Source organism: Micropterus salmoides, unplaced genomic scaffold, assembly GCF_014851395.1.
Source record: "Micropterus salmoides isolate LMB-PRFRI ecotype aquatic unplaced genomic scaffold, ASM1485139v1 Ms_hic_scaffold_21, whole genome shotgun sequence".
Taxonomy (NCBI): Eukaryota; Metazoa; Chordata; class Actinopteri; order Centrarchiformes; family Centrarchidae; genus Micropterus; species Micropterus salmoides.
In genome coordinates, this window is record NW_024041262.1 from 10,902,668 (window position 1) to 10,929,606 (window position 26,939).

General features: G+C 40.2%; 1 protein-coding gene across 3 annotated transcripts; it reads right to left on the bottom strand.

Moving 5' to 3' along the window:
• Window positions 1-41: 41 nt before the first annotated feature.
• On the bottom strand, window positions 42-26,939 carry ace (angiotensin I converting enzyme (peptidyl-dipeptidase A) 1). Of its 3 annotated transcripts, none has more exons than XM_038735079.1 (28): window positions 26,862-26,939; window positions 26,060-26,117; window positions 19,056-19,116; window positions 18,154-18,250; window positions 14,615-14,785; window positions 14,413-14,500; window positions 13,756-13,899; window positions 13,393-13,584; window positions 12,982-13,079; window positions 12,625-12,794; window positions 11,939-12,162; window positions 11,651-11,795; window positions 10,800-10,898; window positions 10,013-10,135; window positions 9,707-9,912; window positions 9,178-9,314; window positions 8,687-8,845; window positions 6,145-6,232; window positions 5,685-5,828; window positions 4,774-4,965; window positions 4,254-4,351; window positions 3,609-3,781; window positions 3,115-3,338; window positions 2,871-3,015; window positions 2,605-2,703; window positions 2,307-2,429; window positions 1,702-1,892; window positions 42-601 (listed from the first exon to the last, which is right to left on the bottom strand). In XM_038735079.1, exons 5-28 carry the CDS (start codon window positions 14,669-14,671, stop codon window positions 408-410), a joined length of 3,513 nt encoding a protein of 1,170 aa, XP_038591007.1. In that variant the 5' UTR covers window positions 14,672-14,785; window positions 18,154-18,250; window positions 19,056-19,116; window positions 26,060-26,117; window positions 26,862-26,939; the 3' UTR covers window positions 42-407. The 3 variants fall into 3 exon arrangements, with proteins under 3 accessions (XP_038591007.1, XP_038591005.1, XP_038591006.1); XM_038735078.1 differs by having other exon boundaries at window positions 408-601; window positions 18,154-18,389; window positions 26,862-26,938; XM_038735077.1 differs by lacking the exons at window positions 19,056-19,116; window positions 26,060-26,117; window positions 26,862-26,939 and having other exon boundaries at window positions 18,154-18,904.

Below are 26,939 nucleotides of genomic sequence, written 5' to 3' on the forward strand. Positions count from 1 at the left end.
TTCGATTATCCGCAATGTCTTGTATGAACACAAAGGCAGAATAAATATGTAATGTCTTTATTGTAGAAATGCAGAGAATTAAAAAGTAATAATAATTAAAATCAAATATTCAAAAATTCTAACACAATTAAAGACATTACAAACATTCATTTAAAACATTTCCCTCCCTAAACATTCAAATATTGCAAATAAATTACAAAAGTGTCCTTTTGCATAGGCAAAAAATAATTTGACTAAAAATGTATACAAATATACAAGACTAGATAAGGAGGCAGACCAAAAAGAAAAGCAAATTTCATCAGATGTACTGAACAGTACATAAAAACACAGATGTTCACATTGAGGTTGGCACTCTGCTAGCTACAGTAAGTCAGGCCTCACTTCAGCCCTTTAGCCGTCACAGATATCTAGTCCTTTTGCTTGAGTTCCATCGTGGATAAGGACTTTTCAGGCTTTTTTGACCTCCTATACTTGTAGGCCAATAGGATGGTGGCCACCAAGAGGACCAGACCCACGACCAACAGAACCCACTGGCCAGCTATGGCAGCTGAGTCATCCACGCTTATACCCAGGAAGTCCACTTTACTAGGCTTAATTTCACCTGTTGGACACACATAAAATACCAAGTAAGTATAATGCTGGTGATTTCACTCACTCACACACTCACTCGTTCACATTTAACATATTTAACAAGCTGTAGCTTTAAAGTCTAAAACCCCAGACAAATAAAAAACAGTTCGACAATTAAAGTGAAACTGCGATACTTACTGCCTGCCAAAAGTAGAAAAAAAGATAGTACTCTTCCTACCTACAGATGGTGGACATCAATATGCCTAAAGCTCTAAACTGCTGCCGTTATTAGATTGGTTGCGCAATTCGATTCTGGACAGGTCTGAAAGTGCAGCTGGTGCAGCTTTGTATCTACATGATAGTTCTGATATTTGGTGATATTGATGATATTTTTATGTATTTTAATGGTTTAAAAATGTTAAACTCAATACTTTCTGTTTTAACTTTAAAAGCCTAACCAGTGACAGGGGTTGCAAATTAGTCATGGCTAGAAACCTGTTTGTATACTTGCTTGTATAAAGCAATGTATCACGCATTTGTCCCAGTCAAATAACCAACAGAAATAGAAATAAATGCTATTTGGTGGTTTGTATCAATGACACTGTTGTTGTTGACCAAAACCCAACATCTCCAAATGTCTGTGCTGATGTTAATGCCACATAATAATAATCAAAAAGGTGTAACTTATTCTCTTTTGACACAGTGCAGTCTGAAGAAACAGTCACTTTCTTTTACCTCCTTTTATATTCTTTTCAATCAGTTATTTCTTCTGGCATCCAAATTCTGCATTTCTCTCTTCATCTGGGCGACAACAGCTGTGTTCTCTTTTTCCCTCTATCTCTTCCTAGCTCTCTTTCACCCTGTTGCTAAGAATCTCATCAATCTAATCTGTACACATACTTTCAGCAGGATCTCATCAGTAAAACAAGGGGAGCGGGAGATTGATTTCATTATAAGCCTCAGCAGAGGAGAAAACCATAATGAATGTCTCTGTGTGAAGACATTTTTTCTGGGAAGGAGTTCAAAAACATACGGCTTGGAGACTGCAACACTTACAAAAGGCTTTGTGCTTTTATTTATGTTTCTGATTAAGTATGAATGTACGTGGATGCACGAATGTGATGGACATACTTGAAGTGTAAGGTTTCCAGTCATACTCGGGCCACCCGAGAATATCATTGTTCTTCTTGTTCTCTGCATCCAGCCATTGAATGAGAGGTTGGAAATACTGCATGAGTGGCTGGGCACTCATTTTGGGCTGGCCTGTGATCATGGCCATAGCCTCGGGCCAGGGCTTACTGAAGCCAAGCTTCATCACATCACTGCAAACATTAAGACAGGTCAGAGAGGAGGGTCAGAGGAGACAAGGATCAGTAGCAAGAGTGTGTTCTAGAGATAATTCCACACACATGGTGTGAAGCATGTTTTCACCAGCTGCCTGCACTGACAAATATTAAAATCTTTAACAATGTCAGTGCCAATGTCAGTGCTACACTCATGTAACAAAATGGAAGAAAATAAATATAATATACATTGTTTTTAGTAATTTCTAGTATCTACAACCATCTGTGAAATCCATTTTCTAATGGTGACGAGAGCTGAGATTTCAATTAATTTCTAACAACATTGAGGTTTTTCATGTCACAAATGCACCCGGGACATGGATGATACATAAAGGATATTTTTTGTGGAAACAGTATTACTGGTTGCATATCATTCTGGGTGTGTGTACTAACCCCAGCAGTTTCCCAGCTTCTTCCGATTTGTAGATATCGCAGGTATGTAGAGGCCCAACATGCTTGGCAGCATCACACAGAGCCTTGTGGAACTGAAACTGGATGATGAAGCTAACGAAGTACCTGATTCAAGATCATTAAACATGTTCTGTCATCTTTTAATGTCAGCAGAAACCAGAAAAACACAGCAAAGCACAAAACAAACCTGCATTGTCACATAAAGTGTTGAAGTGTTATCAATCTATCTGTGCTGAATTATCAGGTGCTCTGTTTGTTCTGCCGAGTTAGGAATATTTACCTCACATAGGGCACGTTAGCAGGGATGTGAAACTTTGCACCTGGGTCAAAGTCATCCTCAGTACGGGCTACAGGTGGACACAGTCCCTGGTACTTCAATCTGTAAGGCAATAAAGTTTAATGTAGTTTTAATTTAAGTAAATCATTTACAAATGCAATCATTTGTTACACAATCAATCTACAACTTATTGATTAACTTATAATTTGTGTTTCTAGATGATAAACATTGCACTTTGTAATTGTTGTGTAAGTGCCGGTGATCTTTACCTGAGGTTCCACCATTCTTTATTGTACTCAGTTGGTGGGATGCGTCCGTCAAATACTTTCCATCTCCACTGATCCATCAGGTAGCCGAATGGTAGGAAAGCAATCTTATCAAGTGCCATGCTCATCAGGAAGTTGATATCACCATCTATAGCAAGGGAAAGAAAAGAACAAAATCTTAAGCTGAACACTGTGTTATAACATCAAATGCTTTTACAGCATAATATTCATGGTCATGGCCACTTACTATGGTCGTCAACAACTTTGTCCAGGAGACCGATGCTCTGCAGATGTTTGGGCGTGGACACTGAAAGGGCTAGCACATCGCCGATGGCCTCATGGAAGCCAGGGTTGGCTCCATCGCGGAAGGATACAGGCTGGTCTTTGTACTGCAGGAAGTACTGGACGTGGCCCATCTCATGGTGCGCCGTGATCAGGTCATCCATAGTCACAACAGTGCACTGTTTGATCCTGGAGACACAAACAAGGCCTTAAGTACAGCAAATAACACGTGAATGTGACAAATAAAACTTGAATGTCTCATCTCATTGGCAAAATTTGAACATTTAATTTTTGATTTTTTTTTTTTAGATGTCTGTGATATATGTATGAGGTTGCGTGTGTGTATGTTTAAAGTCTAATCTGTGTACTCAGGTGTGAAGTTTGCAAGTTTTGAGTGTGTATTATTGTCTGTCTAAAGCAGTGATGACAGCCTACCATCAGTTGAAATTTTAGTGTTACCTGAAGTCTTTTCGGTTATAGAAGTCCCATGCAGAGGCGTGGCACACCACCTGGCGTCCGTCAGACGGCTTCTCCAGCATGGATTTGTCCCAGAACTCTTTTGGCATTGGCAGCAGACCCAGTGAAGAGAAAAACCTGTCGGATTCCTGGAACATTCTGGTTGCGTTCCAGCCCTGAACGGGGAAAAGAATCAGTGATGATGTAGATGCATGTGTATATACTGTATAAACAGGAAATGAGATATTCAACATTTGGACAACAGCTTTGTTTAGAAAAATAGATGACTGCACAAAGTGTAAACAAATTATGGTTCTAAAAGAATATGAGGTGACATATTTGTTTCCCTTATAATTTGTATACATTATATTCATGTATTAAGTACACTTCATGTCAGTTACAGATGACTGGTGCTTTTTGCTACTTTTATTCAGTGCAATTTAAATCCACTGTATTTATCATTATTCTGCTCCACTTTGGACCACACCAAGTCTTATTTTCACTGAAACAAACTGATCCCTGACCTCTAAAGCTGCTTGGCAAGTGGTGGAAGAGTGCGTTTGAGGGTATGCTCTTTGTGCGTGTCCTTGTGCATTTATGTGTGCAGTGGTGATCATTATGGAACAGCTGGTTCATGTGTGCATTCACCTGTGCCACCATAGCTGGAGTGGCATCAACCTGCGTGGCATCTGGGTAGGGCATGACCAGATCCATTATGCCAGACCACGTCTGTGCCCACATGTTGCCTGAAAGGACAGAAGACAGCATTACATATCTCGATCTAAAAATTTACGGGGGAAAGTTGCCCTCTGCTCTGCCAGTGTTAAACCAAGTGGGATTTGTGACTCTGAGTCCAATCCCTAACCGTGTGGAACTGTCACACGCAATCACACGCTTGACGCCTCTGAAAGCAAATTAAATCCCGCCTAAATCCAAGTGCATCTTCAGCCAGCAACTGAATATCAATGGGGTATGCTTCCACATAAAAGGCGACTTTGGGCTAAATTGTTAGAATCCTTTAAATTCCATAGAGAAATACTGCCTCAAGTGTGGTTTTGGCCTTTGACCTTAGCCTTGACTCCTGAAAGCCTGGTATAATCAAAACAACATTTCTGAAGGCAGTATAAAGCCCCAATTATTGTACTTACACACACTGTAGCTTACTCACCCAGCAAATGTGCAGGAATGGGTCCCTTCAGGTTGATGTACTTGGAGCCGTACTTTTTGTATAGAGCTCTGCGAACATAGGCATGCACATTCTGATAGAGTGGCTCCAGCTCCTTCCACAGAGCCTCCAGGTCTTCCTCAAAGGTGGGGGTTTCGTACAGGGAGCGCCAGAAAGCCCCATTGTCAGAGTGACCTACAGACAGCAGCACAAGGGATAATAAGTCTGTAATGTAGGCAATGGAGACTGAGTTTTGTGCAAACATGTCTTTTGAGCAAAGCTGCTTCTGAAGCAAAAATATAAATATATAAATGGTAAGTTTAACATTAAAAGGGGAAGCCAAGAAGCTATATTTTGTTGTTTGTATTTTGCCAGTGGGAAGGTGGACTCATCGCCAAAATCTAACATTGGCAAAGAAAATACAGCAACCACTAGCAACTTGTTAGCTCAGCTTAGCACAAAGACTGGAGATGGGGGGGGAACAACTACCCTTGCTCTGTCCAAAGCTGACCAAATACTACCAACACGAGCCAGACTATTACTTGGCTGGGACCAGGCAAACAGCGGAGACTCCAGGAAGTTGCTGGTCCCAACCAAGAACATATATTTTTAGACTCAGTTTTTGTTCAAGATACAACTTGATATAGAGATGATAGGCAAATGTTGTTGCCGAACAGAGCCAAGCTAGCTATTTCCCTTTGTCTCCAGTCTTCTCACAGTAGTGTCATATTTACTATACAGACATGAAAATAGTATCAATCTTCTCATCTAACTCTCAGAAAGAAAGCTTGGAAAATTTTTATTCTCAAAAGGCTCTCTCGTGCTCTCCAGGGCCCACCTTCTTGTATTTCTCAAGCAAAGAGAGATCGGGGAGAATCTCAAGGTAGATGTAAAATTACTGTCCAAGGTCGTACCATTGAGTGTGGCGGCTTTGTTGGCCAGTTCAACATATCTAGTGTAATCCTTGCGAAGTACTTTGCCGGCAGCATCTCTCCATCCTTTCCAGGCAAACAACAATTCGTCATAATCCCTGGACTCTGCAATGATCTTCTGGAGATCTGAAATAAAACACATTATTTTATTACACTAAGTTTACCTACTGTATAATGTATGAGTATTTGTGATGTCTTTCATTAGATTTCTAGTTTTATCTTATCTTAGTACTGCAAGGTGATAATTATTGCACGTTGCAGTACAACAGATATTGCATTATTTCATAGTAGTTCTATGTAATTACCTGTAATTAAACAGTAATTTGCCATTAAGCAGTTACTGTACTGTTTGCTCATATGCTTCAATTGCTTAATTATTCATTTTATCTATATTTTTTGGGGTCAAACTCTCTTACATTAGGAATATATTCTAAAGTCCTACCTGGATCCAGGGGATGGCATGTCCCATTATCTCTGCAGACCTCAGCCACACTGTACTTGGTCTCCATGTTGGATAGGAGAGTGTTGTACTGAAAAGGTAAAAGCATTAGATTTCACTGAAACCATCAGCAATTCCCTGGTTTTGGTAAATAAATGTCCCATCTTTCTTAATTTACATATTGACAATAGCTACAGGTAATAATTGTTTTTGAGTGCCTCAGCCTGCTGTTGGTTAATTGTTTCCCCTTCGCTGCAACACTACATTTAGCAAAAAGCATAACACACAGCAAACAACTTCAGAGAGAAGTCTTACGGGCAGTGAAACATGCTACAAAGTTGTTTGTGTGTAGCTACAGTCATGCATCGTGGCAGGGGCGTTTCCAGGTTCTTGAAACACTGGGGGCTTAGCCCAGCCTAGAAATCCTACCCACCCACCCCACCCCACCCCACCCCACCCCACCCCACCCACAATAAGTCTAAAGCAGCAGTAAATTTCCTCTACTTAGACCCACAAAAAAAAAAACACACAGCAACTCTATCAACTGTCTTATTTTCTGTTGCTACCTTGTGCCATTTGTCAAAATTAACCTACTTTAGATATTATTAAATTACTAAATTTATATATTAATTTGGGGGGGCACCACCCCCTGAATAAATTGGGCTTTAAACACTTAATTTCGGGCGGCACAGTGGTGCGGACCTTCACAGCAAGAAGGTCGTGGGTTCAAACCCTGGTTGCCCCAGCCTTTCTGTGTGGAGTTTGCATGTTCTCCCCGTGTCTGCATGGGTTCTCTCCGGGTACTCCGGCTTCCTCCCACCATCCAAAGACATGCAGTCTAGGTTAATTGGCGACCCTAAATTGTCCTTAGGTGTGAGTGTGAGCATGAGTGGTTGTTCGTCTATGTGTGGCCCTGCGATGGATTGGCGAGGGTGTACCCCGCCTTGCGCCCAATGTCAGCTGGGATTGGCTCCGGCCCCCCCCAATGGATGGATCCACAATGGATGGATGGACGGACACTTAATTTCCTGCATTCTGGGGGATTTTTCTGCACCAATTTATTCACACAAAATTCAGGTGACAATTCAAAATATAAAATAGAATGGTGTAATTTAATGCAGTAAGGCCCTCAGGCATTCTGTATTGCTGTCAGACATGTTTCTCCTCTATATCAACTTTTCTCATTTAATTGCATCCCTGCTGAGTCTACATACATGCAGGTATGACTGAAGTAGCCTAAAGTCTTCAAATGTGCATGTAGCGATAAATTAATTCATTTTAATTCAGTTAGAAACTCCGGGACTTCTTCTGTGTTTTAGCAGGTTTCCTGCTCATGTTCAGAACATTAACAATCTCTCCATATGTGTTCTCTGACATTTGCAGAATAATATTTTGAGACAAAAGTCGTAATATTACGAGAATAAAATTGCAATCTAATGAGAATGAAGTCATAATATTTTAACAAAATCTACCTGTCCCTCTGCTGTGCATTAGCGTTATTGTTCTGTATAAGGTATAGTAGGCTACCCGCTTTAGACCATCTGACAGACACAGAGGCTGTCTGGGACTGTACTTGATGAAACGAGCGCAATGCTCTTCCTCAGAGGTAGAAAACCGAAACTGAACACTTGTGATCAGACATAAATCTCAATACAAATCCACACAAATGTTAACTTCAGCATCTCTGATAAAGTGCAGCTCACAGCCACTTCAGAGGGCATCAGAGAGACAGTCAAACAGAACAAAGTGTCTCTGAGCGAGGAGGACAGAGACAGCTAAGAGAGCGACAGGTTTCTGTGGCCCAGTCAGGTGTGTCATGTTATTCTCTCGCTAGTTGGTGGCGGACTGTTAACCATTTGTGTAGCAAATACTAGAGACCTACTGACAGACAACATTTAGGCTGTATCTTATTGTTTGGATTAAAATTTTGCTGGGGACAAGTCAGTAGTCAGTGACAAGCCATGAAGCTGTGAGCAATAAAATGCTATACAACTAAAATTACAATATTATAAGATCCACTGAAAAATGAACTTCCAAATCACAACTCATAAACTCAGAGCTTCCAAAAAATTTCCACATTCAAGGTTGTGAATACCACAAGATGAGGGGCGTTCATATGGACTTTCACAACCTGTAAGATCTACTGTAACCATGTGCTATGGATTAACATCCCCAGTACTACTAGCTGCAAATTCTCTCTTTAGCTAGATAATGTTTGCTAGCTAGAGATGACTTAATTGTCAGCATTAGCAAGGGCCAAAAACAAATTTGCCTTTAATTCTATTTTTTATTTTACTGGTCTCCAGCAATGTTGGATAAATACCCCTAAATATATGCTCATTGTGATAGTGTTTTCTTTTGCATTGACAACGGTTTGCTATGTGAAACACATCTTGGTTTTCTCTGTCAGGTCTATTGTTGCCTTGAAAGAACAACTGAGCTTTCCCCACTGTGATTTAATTCAACCAATAAATCAATTCCTGCCGTGGGAGCAGCTCTGTCATGAATAAATATTTGTAAAACTAAAACTTTTTCTCCTCCACACCTCTTCCAGTTGCACCGCGGGCAGTGCAGCCCTCTCAATGTCGCTGAGTTTTTTGATGATTCGTTTGACCGAGCCGTCCTGGAAGTCAGTGGTGTCGTACTGACGGGCCTTCTGTCCATACTTCAGGGTGTGGGCTGACATCTCCAGGTTCTTCTCAAGCTAGAGAGGAATAATGAATACTCTTAAATGTTACTTGTACATTATGTGTCAGTGGAAGCAGGGTGATTGGATGGATGGATGGAAGGATAGAGGTTTCAAAATGCACAGATATGTACCAATTACTTTGATAGATAGCAATATGCATACATGGGTTGATTAGTCGCTGATTCAATCAATTATTGATTCAGAGACATGTTTGATTAAGAAATCATTTTATTGATTCCTGAACATCAGCATAATATGCAACAGTCCTTTACAGTCTTGATTGATCACAGGGGATGCTTGAACAATGTAAGGGTGATCTCAGTGGTCAGTCAGTCAGAGGGTCTCACCATCGCCTTCTTATTGGCTTCATTGATGTCGGTGTTGTACTTCCAGGAGGCCTCCGTGTAGGCGTTCCACACCCCCTCAGCTGTACTGTTGTACTCATCCAGAAATTTCTTTGCATCAAGCTCATCTGTAATCTTGTCTGGGTAGACAAGGAGAAGGAAAAGTCAGCTGAAATGCAGGATTACAAATACAGATCCATGTGATTAGGTCTGAAAAATACTATCACATATTGAGGAAAATCATGATTAGAATGATTCACATGCCACAGGCTTTTAGTTTTTTTAGGCATTTGCTTCAAATGGAAAAGAAAAATGTACTTTTCTGTTTGCATGCATGCAGAGAAAATCTTGGCACAGGCTGCGAGACATAAGGCAAAAGAAACACTTCGCACCACATCTAATCCTCTCTGCACCATTTCTTTTTAAGATCTCAGAAAAAAACTGCAATGTTCAGCCCTCTTCACTGTCTTACATTACATTCATTTATTTTGAACGCAGCTATACCTTTTATATAGTATTTTCCCTCTCTTACCAATATCCTCAGGGTAGCCCTCAGGGATTGGTGGGACCCAGCTGAAGTCAGGCCATCCTAGGGTCTCATTCACATTTTGCTTTTCCAGCCATTTAATAATGGGGTCAAAATATTTCATCAGTGAGTTGGCATCCAACTTATTGGTGCCTATAGCTTCCTGGAGCACCTCAGGCCACGGTTTGGAAGAGCCAGCCTGAAGAATATTCCTGGAGGAGGTCAAATAAAATTGTATCACACCATCACTGCTTCCATAACCCATTATTCATGCTCTATGTAATGAACAGAGGCCCCAATCAGATCACATACTTTAAAATGGCCCCTGCTTTTGGGGAGCGGTAGATGTCACATGTGTGCAAGGGACCCGTGTGGTTGGCCGCCTCACACAGTTTTTCATGAAGCTGGAATTGCAGGATGAAGCTGACAAAATATCTGCAGGGGAAAGAATAGCTTTGTCATCTCATCTCTGCACTAGATTTATACTCCAAAACCATTTCATTATAAAGAAAAAAGAAATCATAATGAGTTATACAAAAACTTTAAAAGCAGGTATTCCCTATTTTTTGGAAAGACTAATAAAATCATTCATACTTTAATACTCTGACTAGAATACAACAAAACTTTAAAACATTTCCCCTAAATTTAGATGATAAGAATGATGCAAGTGTGTGTTTTGGCAAACCACTACACAAAACGTGTTTGTCTGTTTAAGTGTGTATTTGACCGTCACTCCCCACATTGTTAAAGAAACCAGCTGGGGTCAGAGGCTTTTCATATAGAGGCAACAAGCTTCCTGCTATTGTAGGGTTATTGTATTGTTTAAAACCACACTCAAGTGCCAGTAATTGAGTCCAGATCACAGCACACAATACCCAATTCCCAGCTCACCAGACATTCTTGCATGTTCATTGGTGCCTTCATATGTATGCGCAGGCATGAACACACACAAACTCATTATAATTTTGCAATAAAAGGCGCTGGCCCCATTGTAGGGTAAACTTCTTTCCTTTAAGCATTTTGTGAAGAATTTGTGTGAAGTCATGGAAATATCAGTAGCCTAAGTTTTAAGTTAACTGGGACTGGAACAGGATGCTACCTGATGTATGGCGTGTTTCCAGGGATGTGGTATTTTGCCCCAGGATCAAAGTGCTCCTCTGTACGCCTGGTGGGTGGGCAGATGCCTTGATACTTTGTTCTTTAAAATAAAATAAGAGATGAAGGAGAGATGGATTTAGAAAACACTGGCATGAGTTACAAAACATTACATACATACATTTTAGAAAGTTATTCAGCCTACTGATACAGACTGGGTTTCTCTTTCCTATTTGTTGAGTTTTATGTATCCAGTGTGCATGTGTGCTCTTTTTTAAAACAGACCTCACATCACTAAGACACACAAACACATTTAAGTGTAATTGCCAGCCAGTACAACCACAGTCTAATTCACGGTGGAAAACAGCTGGCTCTGTCCAAAGGCAGTAACTTCCTGGTCTCCACTGCTTGTCTTGCAACCTCACAGTGACGACAAGGCTCCAGGAAGATTCTGCTCCCAGCCAAGAACTAGTCTGGCACTTAACTCCCTGTAAGACCACAGCTTGTTGGGTTTTTTTTTGTTAATTATTGAGCTTTAGAGGTGTTGGTTGGTGGATTTTGTTACCTTTGGACAGAGCCTGGCAAGCTGTTTGCCCCTGTTTCCAGTCTTTGCACAACGTTAAGCTAACCAGAGACTAGCAGTAGCTTCATATTTACTGTGAAGACATGACAGTGGTGGTGACCTTGTCGTGAATATTCACATATTCACAACAAGATCATCACAGTGAATGTGTGTATTTCATCACCACAGTGAATATGTTTATTTCCCAAAAACATCAAACTATTCTTTAAACGTATAATATCTTGTAAGTACAGTATATTAAGCCTATTTTTGTGTAGTGTAAAAAAGCCTACCTGAGGTACCACCAGTCAGAGTTGTAGCGCTCTGGAGGTGTGTGTCCATTGAACACACCCCATCTCCACTGATCGATGAGGTAGCCAAAGGGAAGGAAGGCTATCTTCTCCAGAGCCATCTTCAACAGGTAGTTGGTGTCAGTTTCTGGAGAAACACAATGCAGCATTTTAGGTTTTTTCAAACATTTGATGATGAATAAGATATTTAAGAATTCACCTAATTGCCTAATGTTGACATTTCATCCACATCTGTTTATTGAGAGGTTATTTCTATCTAAGTCTCTTTACCAATGTCAGAGGTCACAGTTTCCAGCAGATTTATGGTTTTTAGATGTTTTGGTGTGGAAACGGAGAGAGACAAAACATCGCCAATCGCCTCGTGGAAACCGGGGTTGGCTCCGCGACGGAAGCCCACAGGCTGGTCTTTGTACTGCAGGTAATACTGAATGTGCCCCATCTCATGGTGTACAGTAAAGAGCTGCTCCATATTTACTGTCGTGCACTGCTTGATCCTAAAGAAGATGAAACATGAATATAATTTTTTATCATGGTTATCAACAAGTACAGTTGTACAGTGTGTTGGTGTGGGAGACCGGGGTTCAAATCCCACTGCGACACATCCACCGATGTGTCCCCGAGCAAGACGCTTAACCCCTAGTCACTCCAGAGGTGTGCGACCTCTGACATATAAAGCAATTGTAAGTCGGTTTCGATAAAAGCGTGAGCTAAATGAATGTAATGTACAGTAATCACTGAAGGATTCTTTAAATATTGAGAGTGCAGTCCCGAAGTATTAGAACTGTTTTGAAATAATTATTTAAAACACATCCCATAGACTTTTCAAAACCCCATGAAAGAAAACATATATGCACAATAATCACAATATAAAGTTTATGTTTTTCAGCTTGTACATTAGCAATTAATTAAGTGTAACTCACTTAAAAGCTCAGTTGTAACTAAATGAATAATTTTACCTGAAGTCTTTGCGATTGTAAAAGTCCCAGGCAGACGCATGGCACACCACCTCTCGACCATCAGGCTTCACCAGCATGGATCCATTCCAGAACTCCTCAGGCATCTCCTCTAAACCCAGAGACGTGAAGAACTCCTCGGCCACACGAAACATGTGCGTGGCGTTATAGCCCTGTGAAGCGGAAACAATCACACAAGTCACAATTTAGGCCAGTGAGAAAAAACCTACAAGCACCTAAAATCTGAATGTTTGTGGTGGCATTTTTCTGCTTGTGAAGTCACTGTCAAGACCTACAGAATTATAATTTTTCCCCGTACAACCCATCCCAGTGGCAAAACATTTTTTCCCCCATACATACTTGTTTGACCATTTCATCAGTCACATCCATGTTGGGTTTGTCAGGAAATGGGATCATCATACCATAAATATTGTTCCATGTCTGGGCCCACATATTTCCTGAGGGTGAGGGGAAAAAACACACTTGAGCAACAATTCTAACTAGTTCTAGTATACTCCACTCAGAGGCACTGTAGGAAATTCACAGTAATGTGATAAGCACACACATTTACTTGATTTACTGTCTGCATCTTAATACTCTAGGCTTATTGTCTCTGACTTCTCTCTTCTCACTCTCTGACTTCACAGCAGCATCTCCGAAGTTAGTTACAGTGAAAATACGACTACCGTCCCTTTATCAAAAACTAAAATTCTGACCTCACCTCCGCCCTAATCATCACCTTCCCTTCCCTAAAGAAATGGTATGTTGTACCTAGCAGGTGGGCAGGAATGGGTCCTTTGAGGTTGATATATTTGGGACCGTACTGGTTGTAGAGCTGGCGGCGCACAAAAGCATGCAGGTTCTTATAGAGGGGTTCAATGGTCCTGTAGAGATCCTCTACATCCTGCTCAAAGGTCTCAGTCTCATACCAAGAGCGCCAGTAAGCACCAGTGTCCGCAAATCCTGAATAGGACAAAATGTTTGTGTTCTTTCTTTGGTCTTCAGTCAGTGATCAATCATTTCTACTCCTTCAATCTTCTTCTTTCTTTACATCATTCTCATTAAATGGATAACTTATTTGTAGTATTATGAATCGTGTGCTCTCAATGTCACAGGTCAAGCGGACGTTCTTACCATCAGCTCGAGAGGCTTTGTTGCTGAGCTCCACAAACCTGGGGTAGTACTCCTTGAGAGGTACACCTGATTCATTGTGCCAGGCCTCCCACACGTACAGCAGCCTCTTGTAGCTGCTGGAGTTGGCCATGATGTCTGTGAGATCTGCAAAATGATTTTAAAAAATCCAACACACCCTCAGTCATGAAGAAAAGGATGGAATGTAAAGAGAAGCAGACCCTACATGGTGCACAAAACAACAAATATAATTTAAAAGCTTTTCCTAAAACAATCAAGATGTCTTGGTGTTTAGATGACTCCATGATCGCTCAGCAGGAAAAAGGCAGTTGTTGCTGAGAAAACAAAGAGCCATTGTTCACAATACTTGCCAGCAGCATCAAAAGCCTTTATAGCTTTTTACTCAACAGTCACAGGCACATCCCTAACACTTCCTTTGGAGACCTCTCTTCAGTAATTTGCCCATCCTGTTACTTTTCCAAGAGCAGATAAGATCTTAACTACTAACTACTGTTTTTCTTTCCAGTCGTTCCCCTCCACATTGTTTTGTATTCCTCAACATTGCTTCGTTCCCGTTTCTTTCAAATAACTCCAAAACATCTGTATCGTATACATAACACATTTTGAGGGCCAAACTGAGCCGTAAGTCTGTTTACTCACGAGGTTCCAGGCTCCAGCTTATGTTTGGCTGTGGACTAACTTTGGATGTTGAATAAATGTTGTCCATGGTGCTGAGAATTTTGTTGTACTGGAGACAAGAAAAGGGAAATTTCAAGTGGCCAGCATTGATGCAGTGACAAAAACATGATCACAAGGACTCACAGTAAAGTTCCCAATTAGAAAATATGAAACAGAAACAAACCTCCTCTCTTTCTTTCTGGGGTAGGTTGGCAGCTCCCAGTATCATGATCTTGTTCATGAGTTTCTTGTCTTTAGGGTCAGGGAGAGAGTCAAGAATCTCAAGAGAGAAGACCTGCTTGGCCTTTGACCCCCATGCTGCAGAGAAGGCCTGCTCTTCAAGGGATGCATTTACCTAAAGACGAGAGGAGAGAGTAAAGGTCAAGGTCAAGGTGTCTTTATTAGTACCCGAGGGTAAAATTTTGTGCAGACAGGAGACTTTTGGCAATCCATACATAAAAACATCAAAACAAACAATAAGCATAGAGCATTATAAAATATCCAAATCCTAAATCTAAATGATAATGAAATACTGAATCACTTAATTTCTGGAATTATTCAGAAACTATCTAATGTTTAAAGGCCTGCCAAGAGGAGGTAGTAAATGCATAGCATTATACATTAAGCTTAATTTTGTCTTAAAGTGTGTTTTTATCTTGGCTGAGTGTGGCCAAGATGAAGGACGAACTCATGGTGGACATGAAGGGACTGAAAGACACCGAAACAAGGGTGGGTTTGATCATTTGCAGGACCTCATGGAGAGGGAACAACAATAGTAGCTGAATCTACTTTTTAAGGAAGCTCAGGTTCTTACATATATACAGTATATATAGTATAGTATATTTGGTTTCTCATTATTGTGCACATGCCACCCTTTTCTTGGCAGTGTTCTGGGGCAGTCACATCAGAGCATAAAGCAAAAAGCTCTGTCTTTGGGTCCAGTCTTACTCTGATTTTTCATATCAGTATCAGATTCTTCTCTTCAAGTTGAACATTTACATTAGAATAACTTTTATGTGTGATGAAATGTACTTTAATTCATCCAATACTTTGGTTTACCTATCTAATAGTTTTCTTAAAAATGACTCATATGGCCTCACAGAGCCACTCACATGTCTGTACACGCTTGTTATTCAACTCCTATACCTACAACTTGATATCTTGCTTGACAGCTGTACCAACACATCTTCCCCCTGGGATCGATAAAGTGCTCCATCTATTTGGAGCGAGGACAGAACAGCAAAATAACTCTAGCTCGAAGATAATATTTTTTTAAAGGCCATCTAACATGGGCTCATATATGGCCTCAATGAGTGGCAGGAGCTTTTCTTTACGGCACTCTGGAAGGTCATGGACAAACTGTAGGAGTTCTCAGTATGACAATGCCAGAAGAATGGATGGAGTCATAACTGCAGTGGAACATTGCATGGATAGTATTCCCGTTTCACATTGATTTCCCCCTATACAAAATGATTAAGTTCTGCTGTGTTGTTACCGCAAAATATATATCTCATATACCGCACCTTTGACTTTTCATTTGCCTGAGAAAAAAAATGGTGTCCTTTGTGTCATGTGAAAGTTAACAAATGCAGATCACACTGTGAGCAGGCTTACTCACACTTAATGGAAAATATCTGCATACACACTAATGTTGATGTAACCACAGAGCAATGAGTGCTCACAGCTTGCTCAGCACTGTTCATGATAAAAACAGACAGAACAGTAGCTCTATTCCTGTAATGTTTTCATTAAAGCCTTCTTTATCTGTCTGTCACAGCCTTCACTAAAATAATAGGCTGCAGGAGGGAAAACTGGTCATAGTGAGGTGAAGTATTAACTCTGACCTTTGTGCTCTTCCTCTGAACCAGAGTCTTTTCTCAAGAATTATTTCTAGCCTGCCTACACCCATCCATCCAACCAGATAATCTCCAACGGACCAAAAAACACAAAGTTTGCTGATATTATTTCCTTCACGGTCTTTCTGTTATCAACAATCAGTGCTGTTAATATTTTGAGGAAACAACATTTTTGTGGAGTGACTTTTCCATTAACAAATCTTCATTCTTCATACACGTTAATCCTTTGAACACTTTATGTGTTATATGTGTGTACAAAGAATTACTGGACTTAAATCCAACAATACTGTAAGAGTTTCTTTCCAAAATGAGATACCACATTGTCTTTGATTGTTAACTTTTAAAGGTAAATACATTAATTTTAGCATTTACCTAAAAATTATAAATATACATATTTAAAGATATCTATATCTAAGATAGTTGAATTTAAAAGAAAAAATAGTGACAAAGGTGACAAACTGTTTCTTAAAACAGATTTCTGATTGTGACACTTGGGGTTCAAAGGACATCAGTCACTGGCATCCTTGACTGAGCCTCAATTGCGGCAACGTCAGTTGCATGGGCTAAGAAAAATGTGTGTGTGCATATATGTGTATGTGTGTGCATTTGCATGTTGATTTTGTGGGCATGAGCAGAGTGTAATTGTTGTAATTTAATCTGCCAGTTTATTGATAATAATTTGAATGTAATGGACTGCAGCATACGTGGAATGCCAACATTAGAACATTCGCGTCTGGCTGATTTGCTGTGCTCGCCCCGGACTGCCAGATCAGGTGGAACTCAGCGCTCTGATCCACTTTGATCCCATCTTTGAACTATCCAGAAAAAAAAGAAATCCTGCTCTCACAAGCCTGCTCATCTTTCACCTTACATCCCAGACACATTCTGGAGAGCAGAACACATTATGCAGCCTGACCCTGTTGACACTGGTGTGGTGGGGGCCACATCTACACCTGTTCGATGTGACCAGCGTTCAGAGCCTGGACAGTGTACGGAAATCTTGTTGTGACAGCTGTCCAAACACATACAGAATAAAAAACCAAAGGCTTTGCCCTGAGTGTGTCTGTTGGACAATTTGCTTTAATAAGTTTGAGTAAGCTTGTATTGTTTACACGCATCCATGAATATGTGTGTGTTGACGCTTGCGTCCAAAGGCGAGTCAATACTCTTTCACACCTCTATAGTTTCACTGGCCCCTGCCGCCTCCCGCCTGTCTGTACTTTTCTCCAGCTTCATTGCCAGCATACTTTCTCCCTTATCTTCAGTGTTTATGCAAACGCTTCTCAGGCATATGGTGAGATAAAACTGTAAAACCATTGTAATCTGCTATTACTGTAATGTCGCATAGCTAATCTCTAAAAAAAAAACATTCTGAAATTTATTCAAAAGGTGAGGTCAGCTGCAAATATTGCCACATTAGAACATGAAGACTGTTTGTGTGTATAACTGCATCCTGTAGTGGGTGCAACTATCTGAAGAAACTGAACAAGCAGAAAATATCATAAATCACAGTTAAACAAATAAATAGCCATCATAAAGGCACACAAGACCCCCTGGAAATTCATTCAAAACTTGAAGACGTTCACACTGCAGGCAGTCAAATCTGTTTTATATTTCCTGTAACACACAAGCAGAGTTGGCTGCGTTGGAAGGAAACTCAGCCTGTAATTCTGGAGAGAGATGAATAGGGGTGATCTCCAAGTCAAGCAGGGCTCAGCTCCACAGAAACCCTTGACCATGCATGCATTTTTGGTGACTAGGTGCCAGTACTGGCAAGATCTGACTTGGCCAATTTAAATAGCAATGTGAGATGAAGGTTCAGCTAACACGTCACCCTCTAAGCTTAAGACTCCTGGAGTTGTCCTACCTGAAGCTCGGAGTTGTGGTCCGTTATGTTGGTGTTGTAGTTCCAGCTGGCAGAGACGCTGAAGGATAACACCTCCTCAGCAGTGCTGTTGTAGTTGCTGAGGAACCTTAACGCATCAGTCATGTTGTTTGCATATTCCCCAGGCAGCCAGCTATCTGGCAGAGCCACTGAGATTCCAAAGACTGGCAGCAGCAGCAGCACTGTCCACAGAAACCTATCCACACCAGTGCCCATGGCTAGCCTCCACCAAGAGTGGAAGAGAAAAACTGTAAAGTGAAAGAGCTGGGAGCTAAAAATACCAGTCCAATGAAGTGAGAGTACACCTTTCCCCTGGAGCTGTTGTCTCATCCACTCCTTCACTGCACCCCTCTTAGCCTCCCTGCTGGTGAAATGCTCAAAAGCCAAAGCGAGCTTCTTTTTAAGTGCCAGTTTAACCCAGCCCACACTTCTCTGCAGCCTCCCCTATAACCACTTTACCCCTAGTTCCCTTCTTTGCTATTATCTTCTCTCCCTCCCCTCTTATATTGTTTTCCAGCCTGCCAGAATTTAGATGGCTGGCAGTATCTTTGATCAGATCCAAGTTTCTATAACTGTAAGAGAGGAGAGATAAGATATGACACACCAGTGTGCCTGCCTGCCTCCTCCTGCCTGTAGAGTTGCAGATCCTCAATAACCAGCACTGGATTGTCTGAGAGGGACTCCACATACTTTGCTCTCAGTTCCCTCCTTCAGCTTAGTGACAAGGGGGGGGGGGGCTATAAAGACAGGGGAAATAAAGGAGAGAGGGCATAGGGGAATGAAATGGGAGGGGGGTGACAGGATTGAAGGCTGAGGGTGGAAAAGGCTGTAAGGGATTAGCAGAAAAAGTGAGATAGAGGCACAAAGTGGTGAAAGGGGCTCACCTTAAATTCAGTCTTTTATACAGTGACTTTTGTACAGCACAGCTTTCTCTCTCTCACTCATCTGAGGAAATAAAATGTATATCAAATCATTACAAATGTAGAGTGCATTTTCTCATGCACTTGACTGATTCTCACATTAAATTTACAGAGTAGGCTACCAGTGATTACTGATAAATTTATGGTAACACTCACCTGATGATTATGAACTACTCATGGAGAGATTGGTCAATATTTTGATTCACAGACATTTATGAACACAACACAATTATAGTAAAAATCCAAAGTGTATAGTCCCACTGTTCTCCAGCAAGTAATAAGCCCTTTTTCATTGGCTTGTGCAAATAAAACATGACAGCATATTGCACATTCTGATTAGAGCTAGAATATTCATCAAATAAGGGGGGAAATATTCCACTGAGCTGTTTGTTTCCTCCCCTTGAGGGAATAAGAAATATGCCATAATTATTGAGTAAACAAACCAAATTCACTGAGTAGCTCTTAATCCCAAATTGTACATGGTGGACTATTTAGAAAGCACATTGTATGCCTAGAGCAAAACACAAAGTACGTTTTGGCTCTTTGGCATACTTAAACCAGCATTAATAAATTTTTCAGGGCAGTGGGAACAAACTGTAAATGCAAAATTGATGTATTATGAGACTTTGGAGGTATCTTTAAGATTTTGAAAACAATTAATGATTATGATATCAAATCCCATTTTTGACACAATTTATGGTCTGTATTTTCTTTCCCTCAATTGCCATTCAGTTTATTTACTTACAGTAATTTCCTCTCTGTAAAATTGTATTGTTCTTCAATATACAGTAGTATCAGGCAGACATTGTGTCAAAGGTTTCTGTACAACAGATGTCTCAACAACTCTGCAGAGCGAAAGAGCAGTGCGTGACGATGGGATATGGGTAATTGCACCAATGCTACTGTGTCATTTATTATGACATACTGCAGAGAGAGAGAGAGAGAGAGAGAGAGAGAGAGAGAGAGAGAGAGAGAGAGAGAGAGAGAGAGAGAGAGAGAGAGAGAGAGAGAGAGAGAGAGAGAGAGAGAGAGAGAGAGAGAGACTATTCCCAGATGTCACTAGCTAAGTTAAAATCTAGTAGCTGCCTCTGTTGCTACCATACTAAAGAATATGCTCTCAGGTTTTGTCACAGCCAGAAACATACCCAAATAGTCCTTCTAGCTGTGTTGAGTTTGAAAACATTGACAATTACCAAAGAAGAAATTGTAAGATTTATGAGCACTGTAACTAAACTAGGGAGTGTGTCTTTAAGCTACTCAGTGAGGCCACTCAGAACGAAGCAGTGACTGAATGAGGCCATAAAACACAATAATGTTCAAATGAGTGATCTTATAGAGCACAAGCTGGGGATCATACATCTTAAAGACTTCAATAGCAGAAAAACAGTATTCTTAAGAGTTTGTCTTACTTTTTCACAAGCAGGTTGGATGGATCATATTTATCTTTTCCAACAATCAAACAGCTATCAAACATTTAATATGACATGTCTAATTATTGGTTAGCCATGAGGCAATCAAAGTATCTATTAACCTTGATAATCACATGACCACAGTAAATTAATACTTATGACTTTATTATGTTCTATAATCCTTATCATCCAATAAAGGCCTCTAAATTTAATCTAATGTAAAAACTGAATGTCTTTGATGCTGGAATAAATAGTGTTACTGCTGATATGGTGTTTCCCTCTGGAACAGATAAAGACATTTTAATGATGCTGACATTTTACTTTTAAGCTAAGTGATCTCCCAAGAACTTAAGTCTAACCTACACAAGGTTGAGCCTATTAGGATTCCTTGACACACACTAGCCAGTGAAATAAGTGAATTAACGCTGTGATCTCATTAAAAACCACTGATTGAAGCTGAACCCTGGGTGGTGTTTGTCAGGTCAAGGCTGAGGGAGTCATTATCACCTCACAGTGAGACAGGGATAGCTATTACATGAGTAATTCAGGGTCACAATGAGTTCATCTTTTGATCATAACCCACTGTCCAGCAGAAGGTGCTGAGATCTGCCACAGTCAGCCCCAGAGAAGTCAGCTTAGATATCCATGAAGCCATAAAGCATTTATCTTCAAAAGAGATAACAGATATCTCAAAAAATATCTGCAATGTTCCTGTACACAGCCTTGCTGACATCTTTGGAAACATGAGGCACATGTCCAACACGTGAACTGCCTGAAGTGGACTGGCTACATATTGATAGAGTACATCTTAGCCACAGCTGGGCTGATAGAAATGGTTGGACAACCCTGTTGGATCAGGCTGCGATAAATCAAAGTTGCTCAGATGTGCCTGGCACGTGTAGCTGATGATGCCTGGTCTTGATTGTGTCAAGCCAGACAATGACAATCCAAGCAAAGCGCAAATGACAATATCTTCTGTGAAGGAATTAAGTTCTAAATTTACAGGAGAAAACATTTATATATTTATATTATGTATGATTTATATTCTTTCTTTCAAAGCCAGCAGCTTAAGAACTGCCAAAAGGTTTGAGAAAAGGGTGGCAGGTGCCTGAAGACTAATTGGAATTGAGTTCACAATAAAACCACCCACAAAAGTGTTAACTGCTGCCTTATTGTGTGTGTGTGTGTGTGTCTGTGTGTGTCCTGAAAGGGTAGTTTTCCTGCAGTCTCTGGCACAGTAATTGAATTTTGCTTTTCTTTTAATGGAAGTCTGTGAGGTGTGGAGAGGCTGTGATGGCCCGAAATATCCAATCTCCACAGGCATATGTTGCACACCATTGGACATGGATGCTGCGGTGCAGTATGTGTTTGTGTGGGATGACATGTTAACTCTGTTGCAGTGTGCAGTTTCTTCACAAACATTTTGAATAACCTATAACTCCATGCACACAGCAACTATTACTCCAGTTTAGATTAATCTACATTCATAATACATCTTGGATGTGTCCTGTTTTGCAAAATCCTTTAAATAGAGTCATCAGTTATGCCTCTGTAGTCGCCTCTATAGAAAGACCAATGAATTTTGAGGATATAATGGAGTGCCAAATTAATACAAATGGGAGATTTAAATGTTTGAAAACATTCTCAATTCCCACCTTGTAAGGTCTGCTAATAAATCAAAAAGTAAAATCATAATTCACAGTCAGTGAGTACTGAGGTTCGATGTTAAATCAAGGTAGCAGATAAGAGGCTGACATATTTATTCCAACTGTACACATCTGTCCTTTAACAGGAACCTAACTGTGTGTACAGGCTTAAATCATTAAGCCATAAGTTGACTGTGAGAAGCTCCCTTTTTTGCAATCATGAAGGTATTAAAGAGCAGTTGTTGTTGTGCTTCCTAATATTTCAAATGAATAACGAGATTCCCAAAAATATTAAAGCAGATTCTGGTTCAACCCTGTGGACTTCATATATATCACTATGGATTAGTTTTCTTATAAGTGGGTCCATGATTTGTTTGTCTTGTCTTTGTTTGCCATGTGCACACACACGTGACATGGCACACATTGCAAACATGTGAACATGGTTCACACAGTTACACTAACCTCTAGATGCCGATAATATACTCAGCAAACAGCCAACAGAGGCAGGGAAAAGAAGAAAGTTGCGCCTGTTACAACTCAAACCTTTGTGATTCTTTGAATTAAGTGAATTTTGGTGAACTTGTATAATTCCCAGCAGAGCTCCACCCAACATCCATTTGATCTGAGGTCAAATTAGCAAGAATAACTGTGCAGGTCGGACCTTGGATTTCTATGTTAAGATAAAAGCTGTGAAGCTGCTTTGCCTCCTCCAGGCTATATTAATATTGGAGAAATCTCAGGAAGTTAATGTCATGATTTTGGCATTGAATAATGAAGCCTGTGATTTTTGAAATCTGAGATATTTCAGCTGTCAAATTAGACAGCAAAGACAATGTTTGTCTTTACTGTTACTGAGAAACAACCCTGCCTGTTTGATATTTCATGTGAGTGAAAATGACTTATTTCTTCCACACCCTCGACTAAATAATAACTTTAATGAGGGTAAAGTCACGTTTCACAGCCAGCACCATGATATGCACATTGGTTTTGGAAATCTGTCACAGGAAGGGGGCCCAGTGATATATATTTCTTTTCAAATGATAGGGGTTAAAGATTATGAAAGCGTTTATTAATGAAGTCTTTTCACAAATGTGACTTCTCTAATACTGAGATTCCAGAGGATAAAACGAGCATCACAACAAAAGCAATGAGTGTGTGAAACTACGACTGAAAGGGTAATTGAGGGTTGCAAATCCTTGTGGGCATTTGAGGCTCAGAAAGAAAATGACATGATGTCTGAAGTCAGTGAGAGGGCAGAAAGGTATAATGTTCTCCCTCTCTTCAGCTAGAGTAGGTGTCTCCAGTATATTACATCATTAGGCCATGGCCAACACAATGTCAGGGTACAGTGCGTTTCTCTGTCCAAGTATACATTACCAGCTGTATTAAATCGTGCACAACAACAAAAGCAGGAGACAGAATTACAGTTATTTGTCAATGCCAAACAATGAGAAAGTATGCATGCAAATAAAATCAGAGTCAATAAATTTATAATAATCAATATTCAATAAATGTAGGGATTGCCTTAATTATAACAGTAATCAGTGTTATCATCTTTGTAAATTTCAATTTCCAACCAATACAGTCTTTACATACATAAAAAATACATGGTAGCTAAATTATTCGTATATTAACATGATTTGAAAAGGAATTTTCAATAAAGAAATAAAGTCCTCCATAATGTTTTATCAGCAGACAAGGATCCTGATGATTCTGTAATAAAAAGCGACAACAAACCGATAACAGCACATATTGTTGGAGAAATTCACTCCTACACTATCAATCAAACCAGACAACAATTTGGATTACTTTCAAAGGAGGACTGAGGCTCAAGGGAACAATTATCGGATTATTGTAACATAGAAACACACTAGTTTATTAAGTTTATTTATTACTTTCCTCAAAGCTGTTAGGTACCAAGAAATCAAGAATTTAATTCTGTGGCCTTATAAAAGAGATCAACAAAATCTAGCAATAATCAATATAAAATCAACTAAACAATGTGTTAACTGAACAGACTGACACAATGACACACAAGGGAACCTATATAATGGTTTGACCAAACCAAATAACACACAAGGGGTAAACAAGATGAACACCAACTACAACTAAATACAAAGCAAAACTAACTAATATGAGAAGCCAAGGTACTGAGAAAATGAGGGAGAAAATAGGAAATAATTTTGCCGAGACTAGTGCAAAGAGCAGTGAAGGTAATGGGGCAGGAATAGAGAAGAGAGCCCAGGAAATTTTTTTTTATAAGATCATATTGAGATTTGGCGAGGGTAGAGGAATTTCTCAACCTTTTTGAGAAACATAGAAATACACATGGCAATGGTTTTGAAAGACGGATATTTGTTGAATGTTTTGCAGAATTGAAGAACAGAGAGAATGGTCTGGCAGGATGAAAGGATTGGTGAGGTTCAAAGCGGTTAAGTGCAAGCTATGTTGAAAGAGGAAGTAAGGGCTGTAAGGGAGTGATTTGGGGGATGGCAGGCGGAGTCACAGTGGAGGAAAGGTGCTCAGCAGTTGCAGGAAACCAAAGAGGGAGTGAGGCAAGACAGTGAGTATGTTGTGCTTGATTTTGAAGAGGAAGTGCTTGCAAAGAATGTGACTCTAGACATCTTGAGTTACAGAGAGTACATCCCAAAGCCAATAAGGTGTTACAACAAGATTTGGTCATACAGCCAAGACATGTAAAGGCAGAAGATGTGCCAGATGTGGAGAAGTACGGGCAATGTAATCATGAACAACCAAAATGTAACTGTAGTGGCAGTCCCATGGTGGCTTATTTGAGGAAAAGGGAAATGGAAGTACAGTAAGAGCTTGGAATAAGATCACATATGCAGAGGCTGTGAAGATGGTGAATCAGAGAGGAGGAATGAAAGAAAGAAGAGGAGCAGGACAATAACCCACAAAAGAATCAGACCAGGCAAATGAGAACAAAGTGATTTTATATTAAATTTCAATCCAAAACAGAGAATACAAATAATTGTAAAGGCTGCAGCCCATCATCTAGATATCAGCAGGCTGATATGCGAGGAGGTGATGAATGATCTCAGTTTTGAAGCATTACAGGAGCAATCATGGGTTGGATAGGACCAATAATGGTTCTCCTGCAACAGTGGAATGCTAGAAGTTTATTGGCCAATGGACAGGAATTTAGAAATGATGTAACTAAAATAAACCGGATGGCATAAAGGAAACTTGGTTGAGACCAAATTTGGATTTCAGAATAGTTCTGTTAGATGTGATGGGAGCAAGAATATGTAACTGTCGAGAGACAGAGGCAGGTGAGGGAGAGTTTGTAATTATTACAATCCCAGTAGGAAACCAGATTTAAGTAGCTTAACACAAATTAACAGGCTGGGTTGTAATAGGATGTTGGTATGTATGGGGAGGAATGAGAACAGATGGTGAGGTAAAAAATAACTGCTAGAAGAAAAGAGCATGGTTTGTTTAAATGACGGGCAAGGGACAAGATCAGATGTGCACACAGGGAACACTTCAGAACTAGATTTAACCCTGGTATCTAGAAACATAGCAAGGATATGTGAGTGGAATGTATCAGAAGAAAAACTAGTAGGTACAATCAGTCAATTTCTAGATTAAAGGAAAAATTATGAAAAAGGCTGTTCACTGGTGGACGGATGAATGTGTGAAAGAAAGGAATAAAGCTCTCAGGATGTTAAGGATAACTCATAATTTTCAGAATTTAATTAAATATAAGCAAGCACAAGCAAATGTTGGAAAGGTTAAAGCAAAAAGGCAAAGCTGGCAGGCATTTTGAAAAAAATTGGTAGATCAGCACCCGTGGGGGGAGTAGGAAGGGAATTTCAGTATCCAGTACCGAAGATGAGGAAGCAGCAGTGTCTGATGAAGATAGGGCAGAGATGATGGAGAAGGTACTTACTTATATCCATATTACTTGACTGAGGAGGCAAGAGAATAAGGGTAATGGTACACTCATCCTGGAATTGTTGAGAGAAGGGACAATATTAACAGTACAATAAATAAAAGTACTATGGAAGAAATTAAGAGGGCAATAGTAAGATCAGGATAAACATCTCTTGGGAATGATGAAATATGTTGTAATGTTATAGCATTTCAGTGTTTTAGCATCTATGATGTTATGTGTCAGGAAATGGTAGTTTTCTTTGACTTGGAAAAGGCATATGAAATTGTTGTGGGGATTCAAATTTTCAATAGATAAAACCAAAAAAGTAGTGTTTACTAGAAAGATGTGTTGATGAAAAGTGTTTAGATTTTGGGGGGGTGGTGCCGTGTGAAACTTTGCATCAAAGAAAACACAAAATTGCAGACTTTCAGCTTTATCAGCCATGACGGTGACCAGGGGGTTCAGCGTCACATTTACATGGATACATGATGCGCTGTATAGTGTTTCACGTCATGTGCACAGCGGCACAGACAGCAACAGACGGTCAGGCAAACACACACAGACTCTAAAACACGTCAGGTGTGGAGGTTTTCACCGCGAGGGAAGAAGATACAACGCTCGCAATTAATGAGCCAAAGTGCAGTGTTTCCCCATAGACAGACTTGCGCGGACTGCCCAGGTATATTAATGGTCGCCACAGAACACATTTTAGCATTTTTCAACACACAAAGAGAGACGTAATCTTGTATTACTTAGAACATGAGTACAGTGGATGTTTAACAAGCACGAACCAGGTAAAACAACAGTGAACACACACCTGTTGGTGCCGATGTCATTCAGGATCCCACCCCGTTGGTCTCAATCGGTAATCAACCACAAGCCTCTTCCAAACCTG